Consider the following 14,173-nt stretch of genomic DNA (forward strand, 5'->3'; position numbering starts at 1 on the left):
CTAGATTGAAGAACAAGACGACAGCAACTTGTCTGTTCCCCTTCCCCCAATTCCCCAGCACTGTTCCCATTCCCCCAATTCCCCCAATAAAAATCTTTAAAAAAAAAAAGATTTTAAGCAGAGGAGCAATTGCTCAGGGCTGTTTTGTACAAGATCACCCTCTGGAAGAAACGTCCACCGGAAGTGACATGGGCTGAAGGAAAAGGGGAAGTCGGGCCATGGAGGGTTCACACACGGAATCCTACAGCAGCGTAGACTGATGGTAAGAAGGAGGTCCCATCCCCTCAAGGCTCCCAGCACTCTATTCACTGTCTTCATCAGCTTGTGCTAGCACATCCAAGTTAGCATGGAACTTGAGGATCTCCCTGCAGCCACCCCTTTTGTCCCAGCAAAGGGACCAGAGGAACAGTTGGACCTACAAGACTTGTCTGCAGCTATGTGGCCACCAAGTGCCAGAGAGATTTCAGGCAAGCTGTGATCATCCTCACTCTGGTGCACCCCTGGGTGAGCTGCATGGCCATGCCACTGGCCTAGACACAGCATAAAGGACACAGGTAGCAGCCATGAGTGGAACCCATGTCCCTGACCTCCTGCAGTCTCCAAGCCCAAGTACTCTGACTCCCCGTCATTCCAGAATTCCAACTTCCTAAGCCAGAGTTCTACATGGAGGCCAGTCTTCTGTCCTGGCCTTGACTTCCATCCAACGCAAGAGACGTGCTCCAGGGCCCTTCAAGGACATGGGGACATCAGGCAGGGAAGGCCCTCCTGGCTCCAGCCCAGAATCTGGAAACAGGACACAGCCCATCTTTGTTAAGTGCGTGGGGATAACATGAGTTGGGAATGAAATGTTACTTTCCAATACTGAGGAGGGTTTTATCCAACAGAAAAGCATATAAAATGAAACAAAGCACTCTACTATATGCACCCTTTCACCCCTGAAATTCTGGAAAGAAACCAGACTCTCAGACCACTTCAGGCTCAATGCCAGGCCAACCACTTGCTGTGGGACTGGTAACTGGTTCAATGGTAGTTCACTTCCAACCATATCTGGAACCTGCAAACCAAGGGCTCAATGCATCTGGGTCACAGGGGAATACGTTAACCCAGACACGAAGCTCTTCCCAGGCCATGGTGGTGGTGGGGGGTGGGTAGAAGTCTTCAGGACGCAGGCTTTCTTAGGAAGCAGGTGGGGGCTATTGGGAAAGGGCTGGGGCAGAGGATGATCTGTTTCAGAGGCAGAGTGGGCAAGGACTTATTTTAAAGACCAAGGAGAGGGCTGGCCGAGTGGCGCGATGGTTAAGAACTCGCTTGGGATGCCAGAGGGCCCCGGTTCGGATCCCACATATGAGGGCCAGTGACACTGCCCTCCGCAGCTAAGATGCTGAACAACAGCTCAACCTGGAGCTGGGCTGCCTTGAGTCGCCGGCGACGGCGTGGGCTGCAGTCCCTGTGGCAGTGGATTGCCATGGGCTACCGTGTGTGGCCAGCAGCCAGCGTGAGCGGCCAGCAGCCGCAGTGAGCAGCCGTCCAGAAGCCGGCGACTGATCTGCCTCACCTGGGAAGAGCGCAATGATGGTGCCAACTTGGGCCAGTGAAGCAACATCCTCCACAACTAGATTGAAGAACAAAACGACAGCAACTTGTCTGTTCCCCTTTCCCCAATTCCCCAGCACTGTTCCCATCCCCCCAATTCCCCAATTAAAAAAAAAAAATCTTAAAAAAAAAAAAAAGACCAAGGAGATAACGCCTATCAGATCAGCACAAGGTCCCTGGCAAGTCCAGCTTGTTTTACAAACTTGCTGAGCGGTAGGAAACATGGAACGCTCCTGTGGGTTGGCCTCCGCATGTGTAGGATGGTGAGTAGAGCGCCCTTACCTTCTGATTTTTAAACAGCTCTTCGCGTTGGGCTCAGCTGATCATTATATTGTGTGATGTCCCTTATCTAAAGACTTTTATGATGACAGTCTCCTTTCCATACCCTAATGTGTACCTGAGATAGCTTATGATAAAGGACTCCCATAACAGAAAGGTTAAAATAAAGATAAAAGTGTAAATAACACGTAATGGGAGGGGAGGATACATGTAACCATGAGAAGACGTAGACTAAGGATAGTTGTTCCAGATCTTGCTTTGTGCTTCCTGGCACCCGAGGAAAAACAAAAGGAACAGGGTGTATTAAGCAGCTCACATTACCCAGTGAGAGAAGCGTTCAACAAGCTAAACTGCTTCTTTACTGGCCCCAAATTAAAAGGAAGTTTATTAGATAAGCTCTTAGATAAGGAGCAAACAATATACAATAATCCATTGAGTCAACAGACAAAAGAGACAGGTGACTGTTTTTAAAACTCGTACACTGGTTTTGTGGGTCTAACGAGATATGGAGAGAGAGCTCAGAAGGTCAGGGAAGTGGGGGACTTGAAAGGCTCACAGCTCAGCCCAGACACTGACCTGAGAGAGGACCTGCTCTCAGGGTAAAGTGAGATGGCACTGCACCATGCCCTAACTGATAGGACGGATGCCCAGAGCCGCTGATGCTTACCTTTAAGTGGCCAATGACGAACTTGTGGACGAGGTGGTTCCACGTGGACTTCTTGTAGACAGAGAGGTGGCCGTAATCATGTTGTAACCATCCAGCTTGGGCCTGGGGAGAGAGGGTCACAGATGCTTTCACAGCGTCAGCACACAGGCACCAGGCAGGCTTCTGCCAGCTGGGAGAGGTGGGGGCTTCAAGTGACAGGTGAGGGTGTCACACCTCACCTGAGAGGTAGCAAGAACAAAGGCCGTGATGATGGTCGGAATCCAGCCATTGCCAAAGTAAAACACAATGAACCATGCGATGGTCTCCATGACGAAGATGTGGGCGAGGTTAAGGAGGAAGAACAGGTGGTTACTCTTGAACAGGTTCATGTCTTCAGCCGTCTTCCTGAGGGCCCGGAAGTCCTCGATGATCTGGGACTATGGAGCAAGACCACAGGGAAGGTGTCAGCCACCCAGCCACCGTGCACCACAACCGCTGTCACTGCCATGTGCCTGCCTGGGCCTGGCACAGCCCTGTGTGTTTGTTCACAGCCAGTTAAGTGACAGAGAAAGCATTTGTATTTTGCACACCCGCGTCTATAGCAGCATTATTCACCATAGGCAAAAGGTGGAAACAACCCAAATGTCCATCGACGGATGCAAGTCTAAACAAAACGTGGTATAGCCATACAATGGAATGCTATTCAGCCCTTCAAAAGAAGGAAATTTTGACGCATGCTACAACATGGATGAAACTTGAAGACACACACTATGTTCAGTGCAATTAAGCCACACATAAACAGGCTAATACTCTGTGATTCCACTTATCTGAGGTACATACAACAACAGGCAAATTCATAGACAGAAAGTAGAACAGAGAGGGAGGATGGGGAGTTATGTCTAATGGGGACAGTCTGTTTGGGGTGATGAAAAAGTTCCGGAAGTGGACAGTGGTGATGGGTGCACATCGTGAATGTACTTAGTGCTACTGAACTGCACACCTAATAGTGGTTAAAATGGTAAACGTTATGTTATGTCTATGTTACCACACCCACAGAAGCTTGCGCTTTTCTACTACCTCACACTGTAGCACTTGTTCTTGGCACCCTATTGGGCCTTGAAGGGGTGGAGATGGGGAGACACAGAATGGCGCAGGACGGAATTGCTGCATCTGAGAGCTCAGGGAAGGAGGCAGGAGAACTGGTGGGGCCGGGGAGATGGAGGCAGAGTCAAGGATGACTCTGGGGAAATGAGGGCACTGCTGGGAGAAAGAAGGAAGCTGGAAGGCAGGGGCAGGGCAGGAAGGGGAAGGCCGTGGAGAGCAGGGGCTGACGGTATCTCCTGGGACACAGGGCACTTTGAAAGGGCAGACAGGGTGGTGTGTGGGTGGAGGAAGCCAGGTTTGGGAGCTTGGGTGCTAAGTGAAGAATCTAAAGACTGCATCAACCACTGGAGCAGCAGTGAAAGGGGCAAATAGGTGGGGGCTAGAGAAGCAGAGTCAGGAAGGGGAAGCCTGCAGGACGCCGGGGGCGGGGTGTGGTGTGGGGAGAGAAGCCGCCTGCCTGGGAAGGAGTGGAACATGGAGCCACGTGTGAAGGAGGCAGGACCTCAGCTCAGCTCCAGGAGGAATGAAGGCCTCATCAGCCCTGGAGAGAAAGGCAGGAGGAGGGGCAGAGGTGGAGATCCAGCGGGAGGGGAGGTTGGTCTCTGAAGGAACCAAGGAATGGCCTTGATCTCCCTGGGAAGGAGACAGAACAGTGGGGGAACTGGACAAGAGGGGGCGACCCTCTGCCCAGCCTGGCTCTGGTGTGGGGGGTGGGGGAAGCCTCAGAGATGGGGAGGCTGGGAATGAATTACTCCAAATGGGATGCCAGCCCAGGTTGGCAGCAAGGGCTGAGGCTGGCTGCAGAGGTTCTGAGTCCTCCCTCACCCCAGGGGATGGGCAGTGGCTTCCCCTGCAATCTCTGCCTCGGATTGTGCAACCCTCACCCCGCAAACTCTCCCCTCCTTTCCTTGGTGGGCTCTGGGTCTGACTCACGTTCTTGCCTCGGTCCTGGCTGGGCTCCTCTGGGGCCAGCTCGCCGATCAGCAGGGGCTTCAGGAACTTGCGCACATAATCCTGGTCGAGGTGGAAGGCGCGGAAGGCATCCTGCGGAGCAGGCGGGAGGTGGTGAGTTGGTGACCTCGACCCCAGCCTGAGCCTCGGCCCAGGGAGGGCAGGGCTCACCAGCAGAAGCTCTGTGTGCCTCCCACTTGGACACCATCAAGGCCTGCCACGAGCAGAAATTCTCTCTCAGGCCTCATCTCCGGGCAGATCCCTCAGTGCCTCGCTCCCATGGTGGTGCCACCTGGGACTCTGCCCTGACAAGGGGTCGCTGAGCTTGCCAAAGGTGTGTACATGGACGTTTGGGCCGCCTCTGGGCAAGTCAGAAAAATGCACCCCTCCAGGGAGATGCACTGCACTGCCCCGCGGCCTGGGCAGCGGGCTGGGCAGGGCCCCGGAAGGACATGAGTGTCCACATACTCTTTTGTGGGTCCCTGGGACCTCACAAAGTGCACCACCCAGCACACTGGTACTTGGCTATCAATGAAAGGAATAAGGCTGGAGACTACCAAGGCATGGAAAAATGTGCTTAGGAGATCACGTTAACCCAGAAACAAATGCAGAATTAGGTAAAAAGTATTTCTGAAAAAAGTTTTTTCATAATTTGAAAAAGTATGAAATCAATTATGAAAATTATGAAACAAATGTTACGGATGGTTCTAGACTATTAATGTTAAGGTAGTGGCATTATGGCTTGCTTTATTTTTATTACTTTACTAACTTTCACTAACATTTTATATTGCTTTTAAATTTTATTTATTTATTTATTTATTTATTTTATTATTATTTTTTAGCTGAACCATCCTGCCACCTGTTAGCAGCTCAGCTTAGCTCAGGCTGGGAATCGAACCAGTGTTGCTCAGAGCTCACACTCTTGAGCGAGCTCTTAACTAACTGAGCCACTCGGCCGGCCCTTATAGCTTTTAAATTTTTTAAAAAGGTAATTTGTTTTAATCTTTTTCTGATTATAAAGTAATGTGTATAGTTTTGGCAAATTTAGAAAATGTACGGAAGAACAAAGAGGAAAATAAATACCCAAAGAGTGACCACTATTGCTAATATGTTAGCATATTTCCTTCTAGTTTTTTTCCATACGTATTATGCATATTACATAAATTATTTCCTAATAAATACAGCATATCCGCTGGAGATGAGCTGAGACCAGGTCCCCTGATGGGCTCCAGTATGACATCCCAGTGGTAAACAATGTTTAGCCTGCATCAAACCAACTTTAAGACATTACTAGGACAGAGGAACAAGTCAAAATTATACTGAAGAGCCACCTCACTACAAAAAATTTAAGTCTCCTTTTCCCTAGTGTTTTAGCTCCCTAGCCCCTGGTTGTAATCATTTTTCAAATCAGTTTCTTAATTGTAAACAGTAGATTGTTTTTAACCTAAATCATAGAAATCTCCTACCCCCTGCTTTACATAATTATCCTAACACTTGTGATGAATGTCTGTTGACTATGGTCATTGTAGCACAGGGTTCTTCCCAGGCCTAACTCCTGGGTAAACAATAACGGAATGGCTGGTTAAACTGGAAGAACGCTGAGCACATATTTCATTATGCAGTCACCGTGCGTCAATGGCTTTGAGTCCTGCTTCTCGGGCCAACACTTTTATCTCTGTTAACTAAAATCTATCTCTCCTCATCTAGGGGTCATGGGGATTCAAGTGATACCCCAACAAGTACCTCCCAGTACCTCCCAACCAAAGAGGTCAACATGGTGGATCTCAAGACTCCTTCCCCTCATCTGAGATCAGAGAGTCCCGTGAATCCCCGATAGGTAGGGACACCAGCTACATTCAGCAGGAAGGAGATACAGAAGAGGAGACCTCCTGTCCCTCAACTTCCCAGAGATTTATGGGGATCACATCTCTCAAGAGGGCCATAAGGCAGGCAGTTAGAGACAGGAATTGGGTCTCCGGGATGCCTGGATATGTCAGGTAACATTCCTGCACGTCCAACCTGGCCTACAGAAAACAACCACCCAAAAGACCTCCCCTCTCCGCCCAAACTTTCCTTTGTTTACCATAACTGTTAGCCATTATCAATCACAAGTATCAATCAAACAGTCCCACAGTTAGAGAGAAGCAGCCTGTTCTAGAAGAGAAGGAAATAAAAACTCCAAGTCCTCGCCAGTTAGCATCTTTTCAGCCACTCCTATTTGCTTGGGCCCCGCTCCTATCTCTTTGGAGTGTACTTTCACGTCTAATAAACTGCTCTTTCACCACTGTATTTCTGTGTCTCCTTCAGTTTTTTGCTCGAGGCACCAAGAACCTAGACACTGCGCCGAGAACGGTGTGTTCTCTGGTAATAAAATGACGCCATGAGAAACAATCAAGAAAAACAGTGAGGGTGTGTGTTTGTGTGATGTCTAGATTAAAATAAGCTAAAAAAGAGATTAAAAAAAAGATATAAAAATTGCGATGCTTAAGTTATAAGGCTCCCATTTAGTGGGGGAAAACCTCAGCAGTTATACAAGACATTTTTTTGGCTTGAATAAGAAAATTTGAATATGGACTGGATCATATTAAAGAATTACTATTAATTTTCTTAAATGCGACAAAGGCATTGTGATTATATTAGAGAATGTCCCGTTTCTTAGAAGATGGTGAAGAATTTAAGGATGAAGTGGCATAATGATACGACTCATTTTCATACAATTTGGCAAAAAAAAAAAATTTGCATACGCATAAAGAGGGAGAGTAAATGTGACATGTTAAGAGTAGTAAATCTTGGTTGAGGACATACCAGTGTTCATTTACTCGTTTAATGTTTCTGTATGTTTGGGAATTTTCAAAATTAAAAAAATGCAGGAGGGAAGGGGGAAATGCTGACAACGAATAAAAATGTTTTCACTCGTTCCCCCCCCCCCGCCCCCCATTCCCCACCAAAGTATCTCAACATGGTAATTGCCAGTCTTCTCCCGTTTCCTTACTGGCACCAAGTCCTTCTGCCTGGTCTTTGTTCTATTTGTGTCTGGAATAGACTTACAAAGCAACACTTTGTGCAGAGGAAAACTGGGCCTAGAGTTTTTTAAAAAAAAAAAAGATCTGTGCACCCCTAGCTGAACAGAAAAGGGATGGTAGCAGAGGATTAGATTGAGTATTTTTTCAGAGAAGAGACGTGCTGCTATTCCAGGGGCCCTGGGCAGGCTGTGAGGAGACCTGGAGTCCAGTGCTGCTTACTCAGGGCCAGCTGCCTCCACCCTGCCTCAGCCTCCTCTGCAGGGAGGACCCTCCCAGCTCTGATGTCCAAAGGCCCTGGAAAAGGCTGAGCACGAGCTTCCAAAGGCAGGGTCCGGCGTGTTGGGGTAGTGGTGAGCAGAGCTGCCTTCCAATGTCAGAGCCTAAAAGAGCCCTTTCCTTGGTCCTCCTCACCTCAGACCATGGCTTTGGAGAAATGAACAGGAAGTCCTTGGTAAGACAGCTTCCTGAGGAACAACTGCTGTGTCTGACAATTAAACGATTCCTCTCTACTTTTCATAGGGAGGTAGAATTCAATACAGTAGTCTGCAAGCGCCTCACCCCGCATCCAGTCCCCACTGCCCCCACCAGTCCAGATCATATCTCCTGGGCTGGGAACCTAGTGGAACTCTTAGGAGGCCTCATCTCCCTGAGGCCAGGGGAGTGTTGTGTTATCTCCCTGATGCCTCTAGCCCTACTTAGCAGATGAAGGGGAGACAATGTCCTGTTCCAAGTGGCAGAGCCAAAATCAAATCTGGGTTCACCTGACTCCGGGACTGCTGCCCCACGTGCCCCACGCCTCCTGCCAGTTTAATATGCCGAGCGCTGTTGGATTGTCTTGTCCCTGCTAGATCCGGCAGCTTTCTGAGCAGGCCCGGTGGGAACCGCCATTGGGTCCACTAAGCTCATTCCAAGACCTTTGCACGTCTCTTCCCTCTGCCTGGGATCCTGCTCCCATAGCATCCCGTGGCCAGCTCCATTTGGGGCACATCTCAAAAAGGCTTTTTCCAACCACCCCATCTGAAATAGCCACGCTCCAGCCCCACACTTTTTCTGGGACACTGTCCTGTTTTATCTTCAGAGCAGTTATCGACTCAAAAGCTATATCATGTACTGATGCTCCTTGACTTATGAGGCAGTTACATCCTGATAAATCCCATCGTAGGTTGAAAATATCGGAAGTCGCAAATGCATTTAGTACACCTAATCTACCGATCATCTCAGCTTAGCCTAGCCTGCCTTCAACATGTTCAGAACACACATTAGCCTACAGCTGGGCATAATCATTTAATACCACTTTCACATCAATCGTAAAGTTGAAAACTTGTAAATCAAACCCATCGTAAGTCAGGAACAGTCTGTACTCCCTTCTCCATTATCTGTCTCCATGAGAATATAAACTCCAAGAGAAAGGCCTCGCCTGTCTTGTTTGTTGCAATAACCCCAGTGCCTACAACAGTGCCTAAAAGGAGGGCTCACAAGTGAATATGGGGACCCAAGACCCCATAGCTGTGTACCCCCTAATCCCAGGATATTTTTGCATCCTGCAACCATATTCAGACTCTTCTTTTGCCGTTTTGCACAGCTTGGCTTATGCCTGTGGAACACCAGAATCCCTCACCTTCTCCAATGCTTACATGTTATTGCTGGGTAGAGCCGCCGTGTGCTGAGATTATGTGGGCCAGCCACCGAGCCATGGGCTTTACGTACAGAAGCCACTAATCTTTGCCAAACTCTGAGGCAGGTCCTGTTTTAGAGATGAGAAGAGACAGAGAGACGAAGCTACTTGCCCTTCATCACACTCCAGGTGTGCCTAACTCTAGTTTTCCTCTGTTAATACACAGTCCTCGATCAAAACGAGCTTCCTCCTCCCTGTGAGTTGATTACTGTGTCTCCCCCTTCAAAGTGTCACAGATGGGGCCGGCCGACTGGCGCGATGGTTAAGAACTGGCTTGGGACGCCAGAGGGCCCCGGTTCGGATCCCACATATGACGGCCAGTGACACTGCCCTCTACAGCTAAGATGCTGAACAACAGCTCAACCTGGAGCTGGGCTGTGGTGAGTTGCCAGCCACGGCGTAGGCTGCAGCCCCTGTGGCAGTGGGTTGCCATGGACTACTGTGTGTAGCCAGCAGCCAGCATGAGCGGCCGTCCAGAAGCCGGCGACTGATCTGCCTCGCCCAGGAAGAGCGCAATGATGGTGCCAACTTGGGCCGGTGAAGCAAAGTCCTCCACAACTAGACTGAAGAACAAAGCAACAGCAACTTGTCTGTTCCCCTTCTCCCAATTCCCCAGTGCTGTTCCCATCCCCCTAATCCCCCCCCAAAAAAAATCTTTCAAAAAAAAGTGTCACAGACGTGCTGCACACACTTGAAGGTTTCCAATAACTGTTCCATCCCAGAGGTTCTTGCTGGTACAAGACAGGCTGCGGCGCAAAGCAAGACAGGGCCAACCCTAACATTGATTTTGGAAAAAGAATCAGAACCAGGCTCTATTCTCATCTGGCAGAGAAAGAAGCCAAAGACTCTTCAGGAGAAAGGCCCAAGACACAGGTGCGAAAAGAAAGGAGTACCAAACCTATTGAGAGAACGGAGAGGAGCCTGCCCTCAGCAGGTAGGTGTCTGTGTTGGGAGTGGGGGTAGGGGAGGGAGATCAGGCTGCAGGAGGGGAGGCCAGAACACCCATATTCAACAATGGAAAACATGTATGTCACAATTCCTGGACTTCACAGTTACTGCTTCTGCCATTGTGCAGCTCCAATGCCAGTCAACTTCTCTGCAAGACATCTTTTACCTGCCCCCACCCTGCCCCAGGTAGAGCTCACAGCTCTTCCCACTGCACTGAGGACCAGGTGCCATGATTTGTTCCTGGCTGTGTCTACCTTCACTGCAGAGCAAGGATGGTCTCTAATCCAGCTTCACACATCGGAGCACTTAGCCCAGGACCCGAGGAGTGTGGGAGGAGCCGGCTCTGGGCATACAATGCTGCAGGCAGCAGCCCTGGGAACCAGGACTCTGTGAAACACATGGTTAAGGAGGGAGAAGCCGAGGACGGACCCAGGGTTCTCAGCTGCAGACAACGTCTCTGACTTCCTTTCTACTGCACAAAGGTGCAGGCAGGACAGGAAACCCCTGTGCCATGTCCCCTTCCAAGAGAAAGAAGAAACGGAGAACCGTGGGTCAGTGCTCTGTGCCCAAAGAGCCCCTGGCAAGAGTGTCCCTGCTGATGCCAGGCACATGCACTGCCCAGGAGTGGGAAGGGAAGGGCAGGGCTGCCCAGGACGTAGGCCCCTGCACAGGCAACCTGGGCATGATGGGATTACAGTGGGAAACAGGGCTCTGCCTCTCTGGCATCTCAATCAGATACCTGGGGACTCTGCGGGTGGGTGTGGATCTTCCAGCGACTGCTCCTGCCCAAATCTAGCTGAGGGGGTGGAGCTGCCCTCTAGGCACAGCCAGAGGAGGGAATTTCATGTGCAGTAAAAGCCTTTTCCTGTGGCAAAAATGGGGTCACTTAGGTTCCCTTTCTATACACTCCTTCTTTTCCTATGTACTGAACTCCCTACTATGTGTGCTGGGAACGTGCACATGAAGCTAAGGGACAAACGGTAACAACTCGGGGAGCGGGCATTCTGAACTTTAAACAATGACCTCACTCCCAGCCCATTTGAGCCTGATGGTACCTTTCCCGTCTCATAGTCCTGGAAAGGGACGTTCAGGGTAAGTGCCTCGCCTAGGAATTCATAAGGCTGGGACTCAAATCCAGGTCCTCTTGCCTGTAAACACTGTGACCCCTTCTGCCCTGTCTAAAGGAGGACAGAGGTCCATTCCATTTTTAATCTATTGCCTTTTCACATGAATAGTGTAGGAGCAGGTTCAAAGATGAAATGAACCCTGACCTCTTCTTAGTGTCCTAAGAGGCTCCTGAAGTAGACGGGGCGGGAAAGTGACAGACAAGGTAGGAATGGGGGCAGGGGGCAGCGGATCTGGTTGTCTAGAGGCAAAAGTTCTGGATCCAAGTCCCAGCTTGAGAGGAAAGAGGTGAAGCAAACCCAGATGCGGTCACTGTGGATTGTTCATCTTTGTGCCTGGGCCCAGCTCAGAGCCATGGAGATGCTGAGTAAATGTGTGATGAAATAGTAAAGATGAAAAGTCCCCAGTGGGGAAAGTTCTGCAGTGGTTAGAGTCTGCTGTGAAAAGAATAGATGCACTCTTGGGACACGGGTGAGGATTCATTTTGCCCACAGCAAGGTAAAGACCAGAGAAGTTCCAGAAGACCAGAGGGGAAAAGATCCGAGGTGGACTAGGAGGGGAGGGCGGGAGGGATGAGAGGGGGAAGGTGGGCTGGGAGGACTATGATGATAGAGCCTTAGTTTCGGCCCAAGGGCTACTGCTTGGGCAGGTTTTTAAACCTAAGAGCAATTAGAGATGTCTACAGGGCTGATCCCAGGCTCCGATAAATGAGGTAACAGGTATAATGTGCTTTGTGAGCTGCAAAAATTAAACAACTTTTATTCTGACCTGCAAGGCCAAATTCTAACTTCTGCAGAAGGCTCAAATGGCAATTATCCTTGCCCCTCAGTAGGTCATCCTTCTGGGGAAGAGGCGGTCCGGACTTAAGGGTCTTCTCTTCTTCAGAAACAGGAAAATTCCCTACTGGGGCTCTGAATTGTCCCAAGAAGGTCTTCCTAGACTTCCGGCCTCTGGTGAGGATATGACTGCGTGGTGATTGGCTCAACAGTGCATTAAAGTGCTGCTGGGAATGTGACCTCTATGTGCGGGTAAGTCCCACCTCGAACTCGCATGGCCCATAAATACTGTCACTCCCCAAACTCGGATTAAGAAATCCTTGTCCCAAGAGGCAAAGCCACCTGTTCGACTGCTTAAAAAAAAAAACACTCTCTTGATTCCTAGCCTGTTCCTGCGTCTCTTCTCAAGTCCCCTGCTCATACACCCTGTACTTCCCATGGCCTTTGTCCAACCTGGTTCCAGACAGCAGGTGGGGGCGAATCCAGTGGCTCCCTCTACCAGTATTCAACTCTATCCCCAGTTAGTACATTTCATTCCCTAAAAGTCTGTCTTAGCAGGAAGCTTCTGGGATAGGGGCTGTGCAAGATGAGGGAAGGGCATTCCTGGCCGGATTTAAAACAGAGGACCATTGAACTGAACGTCCCAGAGTAACCTCGGCTGCAGCTGGACCTGTTGCCAAGCCAGTTTAGTGCTGCTAAATCCACACGGCTCACGGCGCCTCTCGACCTGGGCTTTGCAAACGCCAGCCCTTTCGCCTTCCACCAGTTCCCCACCCGGGTCCCCAAGAAGACCAACCCATGAGGGTGGGTCCTGGGAGTCTTTGAGGGCGTGGGAACAGGAGCTCCCAGGCGGTCTCTCCTCGGTAGCCATTGCGGACCTCCTTAGACCACACTCCAGGCAGGAGCTAGCCCAGGCAGGGGACGAGCTTTCTTCCCCCGCCCCCGAGTCTGGCTGGAAGGTGAGGGACGCGCTCCGAGTCCCACACCTGATTCCTCTCCTCCTCCTTTTCTCAGCACCCAGGAGCAGCCATCTTCCACGCTAGAGGCGCCAAAGCCCTAGGGCCCGAGCGCCCCCTTTGGGGCGTCCTTGGCTTCGGGTGAACCCGGCGGAAGAAGTGAACGCGTGAGTCCCTGTGCGCGCGGTAGATCCTGTACGGTTCTCCACCGCTCGGATCTCCACCGCGGCGCTGCTTCCCGGGGTCCAAAATCCGACCCCCATGGCAGGTTGGCCCAGCTGTGCCATGGGACGAGGATTCAGGGCAGGGGATGAGCGCAGCAGACACTTTCCTTCTCTCCTGGGCGCCCCAAGCTCCATTCATTGCTGGAGGTTTGGCGCCCTGGGACCCATGGCTTCTGACTCCCGCCTCCAGCAGAGAAAGGTGGCGGGAGAACCCTCAGACCCTTACCGTAGCATCTTCCCCTGCGTAGTGCCCGATGACCCGGCGGCCCCCCGGGTGCCGATTGGACCATTTGGTGATGTTGTAGACCTTGCGATCGATGACGAGCCACTGGTCGGTGCGCAGGTTGTGCTTCTGAATCTCCTCCCAGCTGAAGGTGGGCATCGGCGCTTCGCGCTCGGCAGCCCCTTCGCCCTGGTTTCCCCCCTTCCCCATGCTGCCTGCTGACGGGGATCCTGGTGTACCGCGGCCTCCCGGTGCCGGTTGCCCGAGTGTGCGGCCGGGCCCTCCACGCCTACGGCTTTTGTCTTCTCCTACTCCTCCTCCCACCGCGCCTCCTCCCCCAGCCTCCTCGCCTGGGCTCAGGAGTATCCCAGCCAAATAGCCTTAGGAATATCCCTGGCTTCCCAGTGGCCCCAAGCAGTCCCCTTCTTCCGCCCCGCCCTCCGCCCGCCAGCCCGCGATGGACTTTTGCCACCAGTAAAAACTCTCGGGTGCTCAGAGCCCAGACACCTCCTCCGCCCGCCCCTCGGACTCCCCCCGCCCCCAGCTCCGCATCCTCCCGCGTTCCCCGCCGCCCGGGTTTCCACAGTGATCAGCAGAGCGCCTGCACCAATCCGGGCACGTCGCCCCGCCTGCCATTGGCCCAGGAGGAT

General features: G+C 51.2%; 1 protein-coding gene across 1 annotated transcript in view; it reads right to left on the reverse strand.

Moving 5' to 3' along the window:
- Nucleotides 1-13,958, reverse strand: part of FADS2 (fatty acid desaturase 2) — a 34,215-nt gene extending 20,257 nt beyond the window's left edge. The window contains exons 1-4 of the mRNA XM_019655999.1: nucleotides 13,527-13,958; nucleotides 4,556-4,666; nucleotides 2,758-2,955; nucleotides 2,540-2,641 (exon numbers count right to left, since the gene is read on the reverse strand). Coding sequence (XP_019511544.1) covers nucleotides 2,540-2,641; nucleotides 2,758-2,955; nucleotides 4,556-4,666; nucleotides 13,527-13,733 — 618 coding nt within the window. The 5' untranslated portion in view covers nucleotides 13,734-13,958. The remainder of the gene's footprint in view (nucleotides 1-2,539; nucleotides 2,642-2,757; nucleotides 2,956-4,555; nucleotides 4,667-13,526) is intronic.
- Nucleotides 13,959-14,173: the final 215 nt, after the last annotated feature.

This window comes from Hipposideros armiger, unplaced genomic scaffold, assembly GCF_001890085.2.
Source record: "Hipposideros armiger isolate ML-2016 unplaced genomic scaffold, ASM189008v1 scaffold_253, whole genome shotgun sequence".
NCBI lineage: Eukaryota > Metazoa > Chordata > Mammalia > Chiroptera > Hipposideridae > Hipposideros > Hipposideros armiger.